General features: G+C 55.0%; 5 protein-coding genes across 5 annotated transcripts; 3 read left to right on the top strand and 2 right to left on the bottom strand.

Annotated features, from left to right (window-relative positions):
• Window positions 1-49: 49 nt before the first annotated feature.
• On the top strand, window positions 50-3,082 carry K452DRAFT_198758 (uncharacterized protein; the record flags this gene model as incomplete). Its single annotated transcript, XM_033535997.1, has 1 exon — window positions 50-3,082. A coding segment is annotated over one exon (3,033 nt), but the record flags the coding sequence as incomplete, so codon positions are not given.
• Window positions 3,083-5,107: 2,025 nt separating this feature from the next.
• Window positions 5,108-7,704, top strand: K452DRAFT_287740 (uncharacterized protein). Its single transcript, XM_033540529.1, has one exon. The coding sequence runs from the start codon at window positions 5,199-5,201 to the stop codon at window positions 7,359-7,361; it is 2,163 nt and encodes a 720-aa protein (XP_033397492.1). The 5' UTR covers window positions 5,108-5,198; the 3' UTR covers window positions 7,362-7,704.
• Window positions 7,705-8,978: 1,274 nt separating this feature from the next.
• Window positions 8,979-10,310, bottom strand: K452DRAFT_228075 (uncharacterized protein; the record flags this gene model as incomplete). Its single annotated transcript, XM_033536936.1, has 2 exons — window positions 8,979-9,881; window positions 9,960-10,310. 2 exons carry the CDS (start codon window positions 10,308-10,310, stop codon window positions 8,979-8,981), a joined length of 1,254 nt encoding a protein of 417 aa, XP_033397491.1.
• A 183-nt stretch (window positions 10,311-10,493) lies between these two features.
• K452DRAFT_228198 (uncharacterized protein) lies at window positions 10,494-11,159 on the bottom strand (the record flags this gene model as incomplete). The annotated part of the gene is made up of 3 exons (XM_033536946.1): window positions 10,494-10,940; window positions 10,978-11,024; window positions 11,054-11,159. 3 exons carry the CDS (start codon window positions 11,157-11,159, stop codon window positions 10,494-10,496), a joined length of 600 nt encoding a protein of 199 aa, XP_033397490.1.
• Window positions 11,160-11,598: 439 nt separating this feature from the next.
• On the top strand, window positions 11,599-14,848 carry K452DRAFT_250611 (uncharacterized protein). The gene is made up of 4 exons (XM_033538180.1): window positions 11,599-11,809; window positions 11,995-12,329; window positions 12,374-12,961; window positions 13,040-14,848. The coding sequence occupies exons 1-4, from the start codon at window positions 11,725-11,727 to the stop codon at window positions 14,618-14,620; spliced, it is 2,589 nt and encodes an 862-aa protein (XP_033397489.1). The 5' UTR covers window positions 11,599-11,724; the 3' UTR covers window positions 14,621-14,848.
• The last annotated feature ends 1,890 nt before the right edge of the window (window positions 14,849-16,738 follow it).

The following is a 16,738-nucleotide window of genomic DNA, read 5'->3' as shown; positions in this document are numbered from 1 at the left end:
TGGTGGCGGCGGTGGCGCGCGGGGTCGTGGTGGACAGAACGTGAACACGTCCAGGACTTTCCAGGGCAGGCAATTTGGAGGGCAACTGACGGCGGACACGGACGATTCGCAGCTTCAGCCAGATGCACCATCGTTCGAGCCGGGCCAGCCGGCAGTAGCGAGAGCCTCCAAAGCACCGCAGCCACGAAAGCGCAGAGCCTCCAAGTCGACTGCTCCCGATATCGCCACCCGCATACACGAAGATGTTGACAACGGACAATACGAGTGCCCGATTTGCACGAACGAGGTCATGAGGAATTCGAAGATGTGGTCCTGCAGAACGTGTTGGACTGTCTTCCACCTTAGTTGCATCAAGAAGTGGTCGAAGAACGAGGGTTCTGCGGCTTCCCGGCAACAAGAACAAAATGGAGAGATGCCTCCTCCTCGCCAATGGAGATGTCCCGGTTGCAATCTGCCAAAGGATACCCTGCCAAATTCATTCACCTGCTGGTGTGAGAAGGAATTCGACCCGAAGCCGCTCGCTGGACTACCACCATTCTCCTGCGGACAGACATGTTCCAGAGATCGGATAATGCCGAAGAAGTGCCCCCATCCTTGCCCCGAGATCTGTCATGCTGGACCTTGCCCGCCATGCACCCAGATGGGGCCTACTCAAATGTGTTTCTGCGGCAAGGAGACCTCCACTAAGAGATGCCTGGACACGGACTACGAAAACGGTTGGAGCTGCGGCCAAGTTTGTGGAGAGTTGATGCCTTGCGGGGAGCACTTCTGCGAGCGCCCTTGTCACGAGGGCCTTTGCGGAGCTTGCGAGGTTCGAGTGGACGCACGCTGCTACTGCGGACAGATGGAGAAGGCTATTTTGTGCTGCGATAAAAATGACGAGAAGCAGAGTAGCCGGATCCACAAGTCGGAAGCCGATGAGAACATCACAGAGCAATGGGTCGGCCTGTTCGAGTGCGGAAATCTCTGCAAGAGATATTTCGACTGTGGTAAGCACCAATGTGAGCAGCATTGCCATCCGCAAGGAGCCGAACCAAGCCATTGTCCCCGTTCTCCCGATGTTGTCAGCCATTGTCCTTGTGGCAAGACTGAGCTCAAGCACATCACCGACAAAGCCAGGACTTCCTGCGAAGACCGCATACCAAACTGCAGCAAGCCCTGTGATAAGCCTTTGGCTTGCGGTCACTCTTGTCCTCAGGTCTGTCACTCTGGAGACTGTCTACCCTGCTTGAGGATCGTCCCGATTCGTTGCCGATGTGGGAGGACAGAACTGTCGACAGTGTGCCACCAGGGAGTCGAGGAATCCCCTCAGTGCATGCGTACTTGCCGTGTCACCCTCAACTGTGGTCGTCACGAATGCGGCGAGCACTGTTGTCCGGGCGAGAAGAAAGCGGCTCAGCGCGCAGCCAACCGCCGGAAGCCACGCCGTCTCGACGAAGCAGCCACACGTCCCGTGGATGATGGTTGGGAGGCTGAACACATCTGCACACGGCCTTGCGGTCGCTTGCTGAAATGTGGTAACCACAGCTGTCAAGAGCTTTGCCATAAGGGCCCATGTGGCAGCTGCCGTGAAGCTATATTCGATGAAATCAGCTGCGACTGTGGCAGAACAGTCTTGCAGCCTCCGCTGCCTTGTGGCACCAAGCCTCCGCCTTGCCGCTTTCAGTGCGGGCGGCCTAAGGCTTGTGGCCACCCGCAAGTTGTTCACAACTGTCATCAAGATGATGAGAGTTGCCCCAAGTGTCCTTTCCTCACTGTTAAGCCTTGCATGTGCGGGAAGAACATTCTTAAGAACCAGCCTTGTTGGCTAGCAGACGCGAGATGCGGAGAGATTTGCGGCAGGAAATTGAAGTGCGGTGCTCATCGCTGCAGGAAGCCTTGTCACAAGCCCGGAGAGTGCGAGGATGCCGGAACGAGCTGCCAACAAGCTTGTGGCAAGGAAAAGACGTGTGGTCACCCTTGTTCCAACACCTGCCACTCACCGTACGCTTGTGATGAGAGCAAGCCTTGTCAGTACAAGGTTCTCATCACCTGCCCGTGTCAGCACAACAAGCAAGAGGCCAAATGCCTTGCTATGAAAGACAGCAAAGGTAACCTCGAAAAGACACTCAAATGTGATGATGAGTGCGCCAGGCTTGAAAGAAACCGCAAGCTTGCCTTGGCCCTCAACGTCGACCCCGAAGCGCACAAGGACGACCATATCCCGTATTCTGCGGAGACCCTCTCGTTATTCCAGCAAAACGTCCAGTGGGCGCAGACACAAGAAAGAGAGTTCCGAGTCTTTGCCACCAGCCCCGAGGAGAAGAGACTACGCTTTAAGCCAATGCCATCTCACCAACGAGCCTTCCTTCATGCACTGGCAGAGGACTTTGGTCTCGACTCAGAAAGCATGGATCCCGAGCCTCACCGACACGTTGTCATCTACAAGACGCCTCGCTTCGTAGCTGCCCCTAGTAAAACTGTGGGTGAATGTGTACGTATTCGCTACAACCAGCGGGCCATTACCACCACCGCCACAGCTGCAGCGGAGCCCAAGAAGCTCAAGGCCAGCAATGTGGTCGGTGATCCTTACAACGGCTTCCTTCTGTCAAACCCGCGCTTCGGCCTTACCATTGAGGAGCTACGCGCAGCGGTCCGCCACGTCCTCGACGCCATTGCGGGCGTGCAGTTTGATATTTCGTTCCTGCCCAGCGACGAGGTAGTCCTCAAAGCCAACTCAAGCCTCGCCGAACGCGACCTAGAAACCTCGCTCAAGAATACCAAGATGTCGCTAGCGAAAGAGGTGCGCTCGTACTCGCTCGGTAGCATCCAGCTCAGCCGCTTCGACTCGAGCCTCAACGTCCTGCGACGCGAGACCGACTCCGTCGCCAACGGCGGCTGGTCCCAGGTCGCGGCCAAGGCGGCAGCGCCAGCGAAGAGGCCTGCGCCGGGCACACGCGCTGGCAAGCCGTCGAATAGCTTTACGGTGCTGAGCTTGAGCAGCAAGAAGAAGAAAGAGGAGAAGAAGAGGGCTGAGGATGTGGTGGATGATTGGGAGACGGCGGAGCTGGAGGAGGAAGAAAAGGAGAAGGTGGCCAGTGGGGAGGCGAGCGGGGAGGCTAGCGGGGTGAATAGTGGAGTTGTGAGCGAGGACGAGGGTGTGTTGGCTTCTGCTGCTGGGCAGGGGGATGTGGATGGTGCGGCGGTTGATGCTGATGCTGATGCTGATGCTGATGCAGGTGTTGATACTACTGTTGCAAGTGGAGAGCCTGCCACCGTTGAGGGTGAGGGCGTGGATTAGAGTGGATGATGATACCTTTTCTCCCTAGCGGAGCTGCGGCTCTAAATACCTAGCCAGCCGCATTGCTCGAACTTCCTTTAGTCCTCCGTCTATCCTTCTTGGTTACGTGCTTCTTGATGCCGGATGGATTCAGTGCTGCCTCGCTTTGACCACGTTGTGGTTTGGCCGCATGCTGCTAGACGAAAGAGGAAGTCTTGGCTTCAACCATCTTCGAACGTGGGATATTTTATTCGATAACTTTGCACAGACCACTTAGGGTTAGAGTTAGGGATAGCATTCGGGTTAGGGTTGGGATTAGGGTTTGGTGTTTTAACAGCTGCACATACATATTATATATACATATAAATAAATACAAATTAAACATTAAACAGATTCCAGCTCAAATCTTTATCGAACAGAAACTCGCACATCCGCAGCGTCCAAAAAACAAAATTCGCAGCTCTAAACCGCCGTTCACGTGCGAACGGAGCGCGCGAGACGCGACGCGTCTCGCGTCACTGACCGACCGAGCTCCAAGCTTGACGTCGTGAGCTACCCACAGCCACGACCGCATCGCCCTCTCGCTATGGCGCCCTCATCCCAGCCGCCCTCGTCGCAGGCTAAGAAGCAGCAGACGATTTCGCGCTTTTTTACTCCCAAGGCGCCGGCGGCTCCAACGCAGAAGGCTGTTCCTGTTCGCAATTTGCCTAAGTCTGCTCCTCCGCCCAAGGCAGCTCCTCCGCCTAAGGCGACTTCGCCGCCCGAACCCTCCAATGCCTCTGACGAAGACCTTCCCGATGCGGCACCCGAAAGCGAAGACGATGAGCCTGCTGTGGGCAGGAGGAAGTTCTCGAGCGCATTGAAGCGGGCGCAGACGGCTGAGAGCGATGATACTGCCGCCGCGGCTCCGAAACCGAAGAGGCAGCGGAAGAGCGTCGTAGTTGACGATGATGATGATGACGACGACGACAACGACGGCGACTTTGCCCCGGATAAAGAGGAACGAGAGGCTTCCATTGAGCCTACACCAGACGCGCGACAGTCGTTGGGACGGATGAGCGATGCAGATCTAAACAGCAAGCCTCGCTCGAAGGCCACGAACCGGACGTCCAAATTCATGTTTTCTAGCTCGCCGGTGCAGCCCGAGAACCAAGAAGAGCCCGAGAAGACACGCAAGGAGAAGGAACGGTTGCATCACAAGTTCGTGAAGAAGCTGGGTAGGCCCGACAGCATCGCCGAGATAAAGAGAAGAAACCATACCATTGCGGAAGAGGCAGAAGGCGAGGGAGAAGAGCAGGACGAGCCCGAGGACGAGGAACCCGCGCCAAAGTCCAAAGCCAAGGGCAAAGCTGCGCCGAAGGGAAAAGGCGGCGTGAAGTTGACGCCCATGGAGAAGCAGATCATAGAACTCAAGCAGAAACACCCGGATACGCTGCTGGTGGTGGAAGTGGGATACAAATTTCGCTTTTTCGGCGAGGATGCCCGCGTGGCCGCACGAGAGTTGGGCATCGTGTGTATCCCTGGCAAGATGCGGTTCGACAACCATCCTTCCGAGGCGCATCTGGATCGCTTCGCCGGCGCGAGCTTCCCCACACATCGGCTGCACATACACGTCAAGCGACTCGTTCAGGCAGGCCACAAGGTGGGCGTGGTCAGGCAGCTGGAGACTGCAGCGCTCAAGGCTGCGGGAGACAACAGGAACGCGCCGTTCGTGAGAAAGCTCACAAACTTGTACACGAAAGGAACCTACATTGACGATATCGAGGGTTTGGATGGTGTAAACGCTGGTCAAATTAGCACTCCTGCTACCGGATACCTGCTCTGTCTCACGGAAAAGAACGCTGGAGGGTCGGGAACGGACGAGAACGTCCATGTGGGCATTGTAGCTGTACAGCCGGCCACTGGCGATGTCATCTATGATACTTTCGACGACGGCTTCATGCGCAGCGAGATTGAGACGCGATTGCTCCACGTTGCGCCATGCGAGTTTGTCATCGTCGGCGATGTCTCGAAAGCCACCGAAAAGTTGGTACAGCATCTGTCAAGGAGCAAGAGCAATGTGTTTGGAGACCAAGCACGCGTGGAACGCGTGGAGAAACCGAAGACAATGGCTGCGCAGGCGTACAGCCATATCTCCAACTTCTATGCCGATAAGATGAAGGAGGCCGACAGCAGTTCGGAGACGGCGAACACGGTGCTGGACAAAGTCCATCAGCTCTCGGAGCCCGTCACCATCTGCTTATCTGCAATGATCACGCACTTGACGGAGTATGGCCTGGAGCATGTCTTTGATCTGACAAAAAACTTCCAGCCATTCAGTGCTCGATCGCACATGCTGCTCAACGGCAACACACTAAGCAGCCTGGAGATATACCAGAATTCGACAGACCACACGACCAAGGGAAGTTTGTTCTGGACACTTGATCGCACGAAGACTCGTTTTGGGCAACGTTTGCTGCGCAAGTGGGTCGGGCGGCCGCTCATAAACAAGACGCAGCTGGAGGCGCGAATTTCTGCTGTCGAGGAGCTTAGAAGTAGTGAACAGACGGCATCTGCTGAAAAGCTCAAGCACTTGGTTTCTCAGATCAGGACTGACCTTGAGAAATCCCTCATCCGGATCTATTTCCAGAAATGCTCGCGTCCAGAACTGCTTGGGGCTCTCCAGACCTTGCAACGGATTGCTAGCGAGTACACGCATGTGACGTCCCCTGACAAGGCGGGGTTTTCTTCGCCATTGCTGCAGGAAGCTGTTGCAAGCTTACCGCTGATATCCGAGGACGTTGTCAGTTTCCTCGAGCGGATCAACCTTCAAGCAGCCAAGGAGGATGATAAGTACGGATTCTTCCGGGAGGAGTACGAGACCGAGGAGATTACCGACCACAAGATGGGCATTGTGTCGGTCGAGCATGACCTCAACGAGCACAAGAAAGAAGCGGCTGAGAAACTCAGGAAGTCCAAGGTCGACTACGTCACAAAAGCAGGCATTGAGTTCCTAATCGAAGTCCCCAACTCGCAGATCAAAAACGTGCCCGCCTCCTGGGCCAAGATCAGTGGCACGAAGCAGGTGTCGCGCTTCCACACGCCGGCGGTAATCAGCCTGCTGCGCGAGCGCGACCAGCATAAAGAAGCGCTTGCCGCGGCGTGTGAAACGGCATTCAAGGCGCTGCTCGCCGAGATCGCCGCCAAGTACCAGACCTTCCGCGACAGCATCCAAAGCCTCGCGACGCTGGACTGCCTGCTCTCGCTCGCGGAGGTGTCACGCCAGCCCGGCTACGTCAAGCCGACCTATACCGACGAGGTCTGCATCGAGGTCTCGGAGGGCCGACACCCCATGGTTGAGCAGCTGTTGCTAGAGTCGTACGTCCCGAACGACGTGTCGTTGCAGGGCGAGGGGGGGACGCGCGCGCTCCTCATCACAGGGCCCAACATGGGCGGCAAGTCAAGTTACGTGCGGAAAGTCGCCCTCATCGGGATCATGGGCCAAGTAGGGAGCTACGTGCCGGCCGCATCAGCAAAGCTAGGCATGCTAGACGCGGTGTTCACGCGCATGGGCGCCTTCGACAACATGCTCGCAGGCGAGTCGACGTTCATGGTGGAGCTTTCGGAAACGGCGGACGTGCTGAAGCAGGCGACGCCACGGAGTCTGGTGATTCTGGATGAGTTGGGCCGCGGCACGAGCACGCATGACGGCGTCGCGATCGCGCATGCCGTGCTCGACTACGTCGTCCGCGAGCTGGGTGCCCTGACCCTGTTTATCACGCACTACCAGAGTCTGGCGCGCTTGGCGGACGGGTTTGCGGCTGCCGAGCTGAGGAACGTTCATATGCGGTTTGAGGAGACGGAGGGGGACGAGGTCACGTTCCTCTATGAAGTCGCGCCCGGCGTCGCGCATCGCAGCTATGGACTTAATGTCGCGAGGCTGGCGCAGGTGCCTGGGGCTGTTCTTGATGTCGCGGCTGTGAAGAGCAGGGAGCTGGAGGAGACGATGCGGAGGAGAAGGGTGGGTGGTGTGGTGGCGGGGTTGGAGAGGCTGATTGCTGAGGGTTCTGGGGAGGGGGAGCTGGATTTGGAGGGCTGGGTTGAGGGCGTCGAGATGTTGTAGCGTTGTGTGTGTCGAAGAAAGGAGGGAGAGGGGAAGTGCTTGCTGTTGCTTGCTATGGGGATGGGGGTTGCTGGGTACGGGCGTTCGGTGCTGTAAAACATGTGTTTTCTCTCGAGCTGCGCTATAGACATGGTATAGCTATCATAGCAGTAGTAACGATGTGTGCGGATAAACTTAAGGGTAAGAGACGAGACAGTGTGAGCGAAGTAGGTTGGGAATTGCAAGCACGAGGCTCGGTTGTAAGCAGATCTGGCAAGAAGGCTGATATGCTCATAGGGGTAGCGTATTATCTCAACAAGTAGACCTTGGCCTTGTCCCAAGCCATTCCCTTCACCCTCCCCAGAAGGCAAGACGAAGCATTCTCTTACCACTCCAAGCGGTCCATCCGGCGTGCCTCGAGCCGCACTGAACACACACGACAGACATGTCCGTGACCGAACACTGTAGTTTCTCAGGTATAAACATTAGCATACGTACATACTGCAGCCAACTCCCCTCCCTTTCCTCTTCCAGATTTTACTCTCACCATAGATCCACGTTAACGCCCAGCACCAATTCCAGAACATGAGTACCGCCATCACCGCTCACTGAAGATATTTGGATCAGGCTGTTCAGAGGATAGTAAGTCGTGTGGTATTCGCATATTCGGTACAGGGCGAGGCGAGCTGTGCCTGGATCCCACGGATGGGAAGAGTGATGAATGTCTGGGCATATTATTTATGAGAAGATATATAGTGTATATATACACGCACAATCTCTTACACGTTTTCTGCAATTTGATGCATCACTCACTGCCTTAATCTGTTGTAACCTTAACCCCAAACCTACACACACAACAACTCCAACATCGCAACTCTCACAACACTTACGCCTTCTGGGCTCCGGCAACTCTAATCAATCAAGTCAAGCATCCACGCACCAGCGACCAGCAGCGGATAACGGAGCGGGCGTAGCACATCACAGAGAACAACACACCGCCACACACACATATATATATAGGAACCCGAGCCGGCGTTCATGGAATTCAAGCGCAACATCCTCACCCTGCTAAAGTACCTCTGGGAAAGCCAAGACATGACCAATGCAGGAACAGCGACGATTCCGACGTGAAGGCAGATTCACACCATTTGTCCTCTGTCGTCGCTGAAGGGATTTCTCCTGGATTTAGTGAATGAGATGACAGGAAGGATACTACTGCGTGGTGCTGGTGACGAGTGTCAGTTTAGGGAAATGGAGAGGACTGCTATTGTTAGAAGATAGTGATTGTTGAGTGTGCGGGTTGGGTTGCGTGTAAAAGAAGGGTGTGGTCGAAGAAACTATGATTCCCTAAACTTGAAAAAATTTAAGCATCAGCCCCCAGAACCCTTTTAACTTCGCCATTTGTCTGGCAATTCCTCCACCGTGGAAACAAACTCGGGCAACAGGCCTAGGTATGCCGATTGAAGGCGCTTTTATAAATTATGTGGTCTTTTAAAGGAGTGCCGGCTTGATGAGGATGGCTTGCGGATTTTCGGTTACTATGTAGCTCTCGATCTACAGTGATAACGATGTTTAGACGTATAGGTAGGTGCATTGAATGTACAATGTAGTTTACGGCAGGAGTAAGACGAAGCCAAATCACCTCGCCAGCTCCAAAATCTCCACAACCTGCTCCTCCCTCGTCACAGGGACAACACTAGTCTGACACCACTTATCCTTGACCGCGCTACTCGCCAACTCCTCGAACTTCTCCCTCGGCACACCCCTCTCACGCAGCCTCCCCGGCAGCCCCAACGCCCCCACAACAGCTTCAAGCACGTCGCCCAAGCCCACATCTTCTCGCTTCAACCCACGTTGCTCCAGCACCTTTGCCACTTCTTTCTCCCCCCACAGCACCTCTACAAGCTCCCGCTGTCTGCCCACCACAAACTCTGCCCCTTTCTCCGCTTCGCCCGCATGCGCCGCGTTCCACCGACACACAGCGGGCAGCAGAATGCAGCTCGTCTCACCGTGCCCCACGCCCAGCGGGCCCAGCTGGTGCCCGATCCCATGGCTCGCGCCGAGCGGGACGTTATTCTTGACCGCGGCCATGGCGTCGCGGACGCCGAGCATGCAAGCAAACCTTGCCTCCGCGTCTTCCGGGTCAGCGCAGCTGCGCAAGAGGCCTGGGACCAGTTTCGCAAGCCCGGCTTTCGCGGCGTCGGAAAAGGCGGCCGCGTCTGCGTGTGCTGATGTGTACGTCTCGACGCAGTGGTCGACTGCGCGCACGCCTGTGCTGAGCCATAGGCTTGCGGGCGTGGAGGCGCTGAGGTGTGCGTCTAGGATGATGAGAGAAGGGCCCATGGGCGGTTTGGGCCCGAAGTTGTGCTTGTGCTGCGTGGTATCGTTGGTGCTGCCCACGAAGTCGCTGTATTCGCCGCCGGCGAGCGAAGTTGGGATGCTGATGATGGGGACGGTGGGTGGGGAGAGGTCGGTGCGGCTGTTGTATGAGGTGCCCCAGGCACTGATGGCGGAGTGGGAGAAGGCGTTGTTTGTGAGGATCTGGGAGGGCGGGTTAGTGGGTGTTGTTTGTGGACGGTTTGATGAATGGATGGGTATGTGTGTGGTATATGTACGTACCAGAATGATCATTTTGGCGGCGTCGGTCAGACTGCCGCTGCCTATTGTCACGAGCAGGCCTGCACCTTTCTCCTGGGCGTCTTTGGCTACTTCAATGCACTCGGACCAGAGGGTATGTGGTTTCATTCCTTCCCTCACGCCCACGACCTTGTCGCCCAGCGCTCCCTCGAGCTTCTTCACCGCATCAGTGTTGTTGGCCAGCGACTTGGACGCGAAAATGTAGATTTTGGAAGCTTTGAAAGTGGCCTCGACATGCTTAGCACAAGCATCGGAAAAGGAAAGGCCGTAGCTGATGTGTGGGTGGTCACAATCGACAAAGGCACGACGATAGGTCTCTGTTGGTTGGGCCATTTTGGTGTCCGCAGCTAGGAGTAGTTACGGCACCAGCGGGACCGACGCTGAGCTTAAATCCATTAATCATTAGAAGCGCATGACGATCTTGACAGCACTCCGCGTCATAGGTCGCGTAGGCACGTGCGCCGCCTCACCCTCGACGTCAAATGTGTCGTTTTCCCTGGAACCTGGAACCGTCCTTCACCATGCCGACGAGATGACCTTCTTCGCTCCCCAGAAGAAGATCACGACCACTAAGGCCCAGGCCACGGCCAGCGTCATCAAAACCTGCCACTGCATGTCGAATGCCTCACTAAATTCCAGCTTGGCCATCTTCCGGTGCTTCTTTCTCCGATGCCAGCCTTGTCCCTGCCCCGGCTTGTACTTCTGTGCCATCGCCTGTCCGTCCACCCCCGGTATGCCACCGTCGCCCGTCGCCGTGCTGCTGGCATTAGCATTTTGCCACGTCGAGTCGTTTGGGTCTTGGTAAGGTTCTGGATCCAGCCATTTCCAGGGCGACCATTGCGACAGCCACGCCCTTGTGCCCTGGAGAGGAGGATGCTCAGCGAGACGCCAGGCACGTTGACGACGATTGACGATGAAGAGCGAGAGAATGAAGGAGGTGACGATCAGAGGCGTGAGGAAGATCTACGTAACACATGTCAGCATGGCTAACCCTTAGGACCACTGTTCTTGCCAGGGAGGTTGTGCCTTCTTCAGCAATGGCTCTTTCTCGTCATCCCCTATGAATTCCGAGCGACCCGAGTCGGGAGAGGGGAGAGGCGTGGAGATGGGGGTTTTTGCCAGCTCGAGGAAGGGATCATGCTTCCGCTTGCGGTTCTTTGGGGGTGAAGTTGGTGGCGACATGCTTTGAACGCTGGGATCTCGTGAGTGTGGCATGGCGCTGAAGGTACGGAGAAACGCGGCGAGGCGGGAGGAATGGAAAGCAGCTCGTATGGCTTTGTGCTGGCAAAGCGTGGCTGTGGTGCTATTATTATCCGCGCGGCATGACGGTCTGACAGTCTGACATCATCGGGCCGACAAGACCGTTCCCTCTCGGCTTCCCGATCGATAGGTAGGGAAGGTGCGAAGGTGGCACGGGTGGACACCTTGGCACCTTCCCAATTCACCCCTGTGCCAAGGTGAAAAGCCCGAGTCAGCCTGTCTGTCAGGCTCCAGTGTTCTGACTCGCGACAGCTGATGTAATCCGTCATGTCAGTGGACATTCAGTCACACGGCCCGGACCAAACTCCTCGGACCAAAGCCGGACGAAATCTCCCTCAACCGCATCCTTCGGTTTCCCCATCTTACCTCCATCAACTCCTCCTGCTAGCTGTCCCTTTCAAACTCCAAAGTCATCTGATCTCTATCACACCCAGCGACGTGGCGCGTTGATCTCAGTGGTGACCCGTGGATCCACCACTCGTCCAAAATGTCCCGCTCTTTGTCCGAAGCCGGCTTTCCTGACGGCGGCGTCCGGAAGAAGATGCGCAAAGGCACGCACAGCTGTTTTGAATGTACGGACAGTTCATTTTCTTTGTCAGGCATCTTTATAGTCCTGGGTTGAGTCAGGGAGCAAAGTCAGCCATCTGAGGCCCGCTCGAGTAACGGATGACGCTCGGGTTGCTTAGGGCACGTTGGTTGCTTGCTTCTTCCTCGATCCGGACGATTGCATGGCCAGGGCGCCCGCTAACCAATGCAGGCCGTCGCCGGAAGATCCGCTGCATCTTCTCCACAGAGCATGCAGGTTCGTGCACTGAATGCTTTGCCCGCGGCTCCCGCTGCGTGGACCAAGAACACGCAGATAATGACACCGTTGTCGACAACCGAAAAAATCTTCGTGAGAGAGTCGCCCGTCTTGAATCCTTGGTCGAGTCTCTATTGGAAGACAGAACCGATAGGGGTGCTGCGGAGACACTGAGGAACCTGGCCGCCGATGTCTTGCCGCCGACGCCTTGTTCGCCCGAGTGTTCGTCCAACAACATACCGGGCCATAATGGATCGGTGCCATTCATGACAATGTTCGATAATGAAGTGGTATGACTATGCCAACCCTTCTAGAGCCAAACTCACGATAGTAGATAAGCCGAGCCGATCCCCAGTCACAGCCCGCTACCGCAGCTTCTCAAGGCCCAGAGCAATTTCAGAAGCACTCACCAGCCCAGTCGAGCGAGGCTATGCAAGCGAGGTCCTATGACCTCCACTTTAACTGTACAGACAATCAGCTCGATACTAACGAAGAAGTGAACAAGTTTAAGAAATCAAAGGAAAAGCGCACTCGCGCGATTCTTCTCGATGCCCTCCCATCAAATGAAACGCTTCAGAGGTCGATCATCATTGCTAGTGAATGGTGGGGGTTCTGGCGTACCACAATGCCCGGGACGGCCGGCAACATGAATCTACAGCAGTTTGCTGTGAAAGCCATCACTGACGGCACGCCTGCCCAAGTGGCCCTCCTGCTCTTGGCCGTAGGCGTTGCTGGTGAAATGGAAGATCTCAGCCGCTACCTTGCTCTCGTACACGCTACCATTGTCTCGGATGATGACTACATGACCGGGATTGATGGCCTGGAGTGTGCGTTGTTGCAGGCAAAATGCTATGCCGAGATTGGACAGCCCCGGAGAGGGTGGTTGACAGTGCGGCGGTGTTTGACGTTTGCACAACTTACGGTGAGTGACATGTTAATGCGGAAGTGAAACGTACCAGGTTCATCATCAACCACACGAAACGTGCTGACTGTTTGATAGGGCCTTCATCGCAACCATGCCAAAAACCAGGCGTGGGACAGCATATGGTGGACAATGTTCAACCACGACCGCTTCCTGTCTCTTCTGCTCGGCCTCCCCTACGGCATCGCAGACTCGCACTGCGATTTTTCCGTCTACCAACCCAGCTCCAACACAACAAGCCAGCCCCCCTTCCAATTCATGATCAGGCTCTCACGACTCGCCGCCGCCGTCATCGACCGTACACAAGGCAACATCGAGAGCGTCTCGTACGCCCCTGCGCTCGATCTGGACGCGCAGCTCGACAGCCTCGTGGCCGAAATGGGCAGCGAATGGTGGGACATCCATAGCTCCATCGACAACCACACCAACTCGCCCAAAAATTTCCTTTTCCGCAGCCGCATCCTCGCGCAGATTTTTTTCCACCAGCTGCGCGTTTACCTCCACCTGCCTTTCATGCTGCGTAGCGCCACGGACCCCAAGTTCGCCTACTCCTGCACGGCCTGCTTCCGCGCTGCCCGCCAGCTGCTTGGCTTATACCACATCCTACGCGGCAGCGCAGCCAGCTACAGTAACAACCCCGCCGCCGATTCATCCACCGAGCCCGAAAAACCCCTCTACGAATGCAAAGTCGTCGACTTTGTTGGCTTCACCGCCGCCGTCCTCCTGATGCTCGGCCTCCTCGGCTACGGGCGCCTCGAAAACACCAGCAACAACACCACCACCAACGCCGCACAAGCTGAAGACGACGTCCGCGACTGGCGCCTCGTCGAGGCGACAATGGCGATATTCGCACACGCGAGCACGGAGAAGGGCGGGACAGTCGCGGCGCAGAGCCTGCGCGTCCTGCAACAGCTGTGCAGTGTGAGAGACTCGGACTATGACATTGTAGGCGAAGGGCCACAGGGGTGCATGAGCAGGACCGTGATTCCGTACTTCGGGACCATCACCGTGAGGCGGGGAAGACGGTTCAGGTGTTTGGCGGGTAATCGTGGCAGCGCCAGTAGCAGTGGCAACGCTGCTGCGGATACAGCGGCCAGTGCTGCTCCAGCGGCGGCGCCTGCGCCTCCACGGGCACCTGCTGCTACCTCGGCAGGTCTTTCAAGGCCTTCTCCTAGCGTCGGCAGTGCCAACTGTACTGCCACAAGCACTGGAAACACATGCACGGCCGGCACGGCCGACTCCGACGCCTCCTGCGCCTGCTACAACAGCTACTACAGCCCGCCTGCCTCGAACCACGCCTCCTCTACCTCTTCCTCCTCCTCGGCCGCTGCCCCTGCCTCCGGCTCCGGCGCCACTGATCCCTTAGTCGCTTTTGACGGGCTGTACATGTACGGTATGCACGGCGGAGGGTTCGAGGCGGGCGCAAACTCGAACGCTGCGAGCACGGGCTCGAGCTTCGGTGGCAGTGCCAGCGGCGTGCCCGACGATGGGAGCTTTGGCGGTGGGACGGATGCTGGGGATGGGTTGGGGTTGGGGGTAGGTGTTGGGGTGGGGATGGGCATGGGCATGGGAATGGGTATGGGAGCGCCGGGCTGGGGTGGTCTGGGAATGGATATCGATCAGGATTGGATGTGGGGGCTGGGGAGTGGGGGGTTGTAGGTGCGTGGATGGGTGGTGACAGTGTTGATGTGGTATGAATTGGGATGGCATTGGGAAACGTGGTAATTTGATAATGCTTGATAGTTATATCTCTGGCGTTTAGGGACTGGGAAGAGACTTGGGAGAGGTCTTGATGAAAAGTGTATGTACGTAATCTAAAGTAAGATGCCGAAATCAGAGCACTTGATAAGCGTTCAACAGCTTATACTGACAAGAAATCACACGAACAAACCTCTAGAGCACTCGCTTCAATATCTCAGATGGGTGATAAAGCTCGATGAGAGAATAGAGAGCATCTCGATCACGGTTCAAGCAACTACATCATGTCGCTGTACGGCAGAATTGCACCGGTAGAGAGATTCGGCCTCTGTGCCATGCCCATAAGCTCTATCCACTCTACAACACAAAACATCATCAGCACCCTCTAATACTGACGCCATCCTCCATTTTCTAGTAGTGATAACCATCTTCTAGTAGTGCTAATCATCAATAATCGCTGTCGCATAAATGCCATTTCCCTCAAGTCGCTGGGGCTGTCGTCGATGTAGTGGTGCCGGCGCACGCCTGGCTAGCTGGTTCACTCGGCTTTTTTTCCGCAGGCGATACTGGAGGAAAGCGGGTAAAGCTGAACTGCTGGATTCTGGAGGGAAGGGGCACTATTATAGTGTGTATTGTGCTGTCTTTTACTTTCTTGTGGGTGTGGGGTATAGCGCGTCTAGAGTAAATTTGATGTATAGGGGCTTGATTGAGAGGGTTGCTTTTTGTTTTGGGCTTGTCGGAAAAGGTAGAGGTACCTACAGAGAGGGAGGTGTTGGTGTAGATAGTGCTTTCGTGCCGTATTAGCCTCTTTGTTGATGTTTATGTTCTGGTTTTTCACTGAGACTTTAATCAGTGAGTGTGCACTTTGTCTATATTTATTCACTTCGTGCTCGGAAATGACTAGCTCCTGAATAACTTTGTTATTTTGGTTAGTTTAACGCTATTATTCGGGAAGGTAGCTTGTATAACAACTAGGATACTCCTTTGGGACCGTTAGCAATGTAGTGGTTTGTGCTGCTCTTTAATTGTTTCGGGATATGCATATTCACGACCGCTGACCTACTTCACTGTACGGGCGTGGTGCTTGTGGGGTCGCAAATTATAAGCGCCGCTTATTCTGCAGTCTCGGGGCTTACCACCAATCACTGAAGTCGATAACTGCGTCATGTATTAGTTTTGGCCCGGAAATTAATGTATTAGTGTATTGGCATCGAAGGGCCGTTCATCGCCCCGAATCTTCCTACCTATATATAGTGAGCAATGCTGACCGGCGAAACATTAAGAGACTGAACAATTCCGACCTCTACTGTTACTGCAGCTGCCGATACGGCTCGTAAATTACGCCTTCACTGTACGGCTCCTTTCACGCTATACCCAGTCAATCATGTAGTCTTTTTCACTGACTTTGTCGACTCTTAAATGATGGTGGTTCCCGAAACTTGCTGGACCTGATACTAATCGCCATCATATAAGCATGATTGAACGCTTTTGAAGTCATGGAGATTAGTATCCAATTATTGATATTACAACACCCGCACGTAAGACGGTTATTGATAGGTGGGACCCTACACATAACGACTGACTCTGTATTGGTTATGTCTCTTTCCCTAGAACGGGTTTTGCTGTGTGATAGTAGTGGTAGATAAATTTTAGCGCGAAATAATATACTTCTCTAGTCGACAACGTCCCTCGCCGTCGAGAGCCTCAGCATTTAGTGAGATAGAGACGATGTGAGTAGTCCTTATAGAATCAGTGATACTCCTTGTCTAGCTACAAGTCTGAGTCTTGGATACGAGCGAGAAGGGTTTCAAACACATATATACAACAACTTCCTTGACTAGTTTTGTTTCAACTTAGTATGAGCATCGTTACCTTTCAAATAGTGGAACTCACTTGATGATGACTTATATTATTTCGTCTACATCAAGCGATACCGAATCTGAACATCTTGAAATATCCCATATCGCACATCCCCTATACAGTTGAAGGTGTGGGTTATGGTACTCTCATTACATCGCGCGAGACAGTCCACAGTAATGTGGGCGTGTTTATTTTTTACCCTCTGTATGATTGACTGCA

This window comes from Aplosporella prunicola (assembly GCF_010093885.1).
Source record: "Aplosporella prunicola CBS 121167 unplaced genomic scaffold K452scaffold_13, whole genome shotgun sequence".
Lineage (NCBI taxonomy): Eukaryota > Fungi > Ascomycota > Dothideomycetes > Botryosphaeriales > Aplosporellaceae > Aplosporella > Aplosporella prunicola.
This window is presented reverse-complemented; position numbering and strand designations above follow the sequence as displayed.

What these genes read in the sequence shown, in the direction of transcription:
- K452DRAFT_287740 (XM_033540529.1), top strand. Translation starts at nt 5,199, where the DNA reads ATGCGCAGCGAGATTGAGACGCGATTGCTCCACGTTGCGCCATGCGAG.
- K452DRAFT_250611 (XM_033538180.1), top strand. Translation starts at nt 11,725, where the DNA reads ATGTCCCGCTCTTTGTCCGAAGCCGGCTTTCCTGACGGCGGCGTCCGG. An exon ending in CACGCACAGCTGTTTTGAAT is followed by an intron (nt 11,810 to 11,994) that starts GTACGGACAGTT and finishes TAACCAATGCAG; the next exon opens with GCCGTCGCCGGAAGATCCGC. An exon ending in TGACGTTTGCACAACTTACG is followed by an intron (nt 12,962 to 13,039) that starts GTGAGTGACATG and finishes ACTGTTTGATAG; the next exon opens with GGCCTTCATCGCAACCATGC.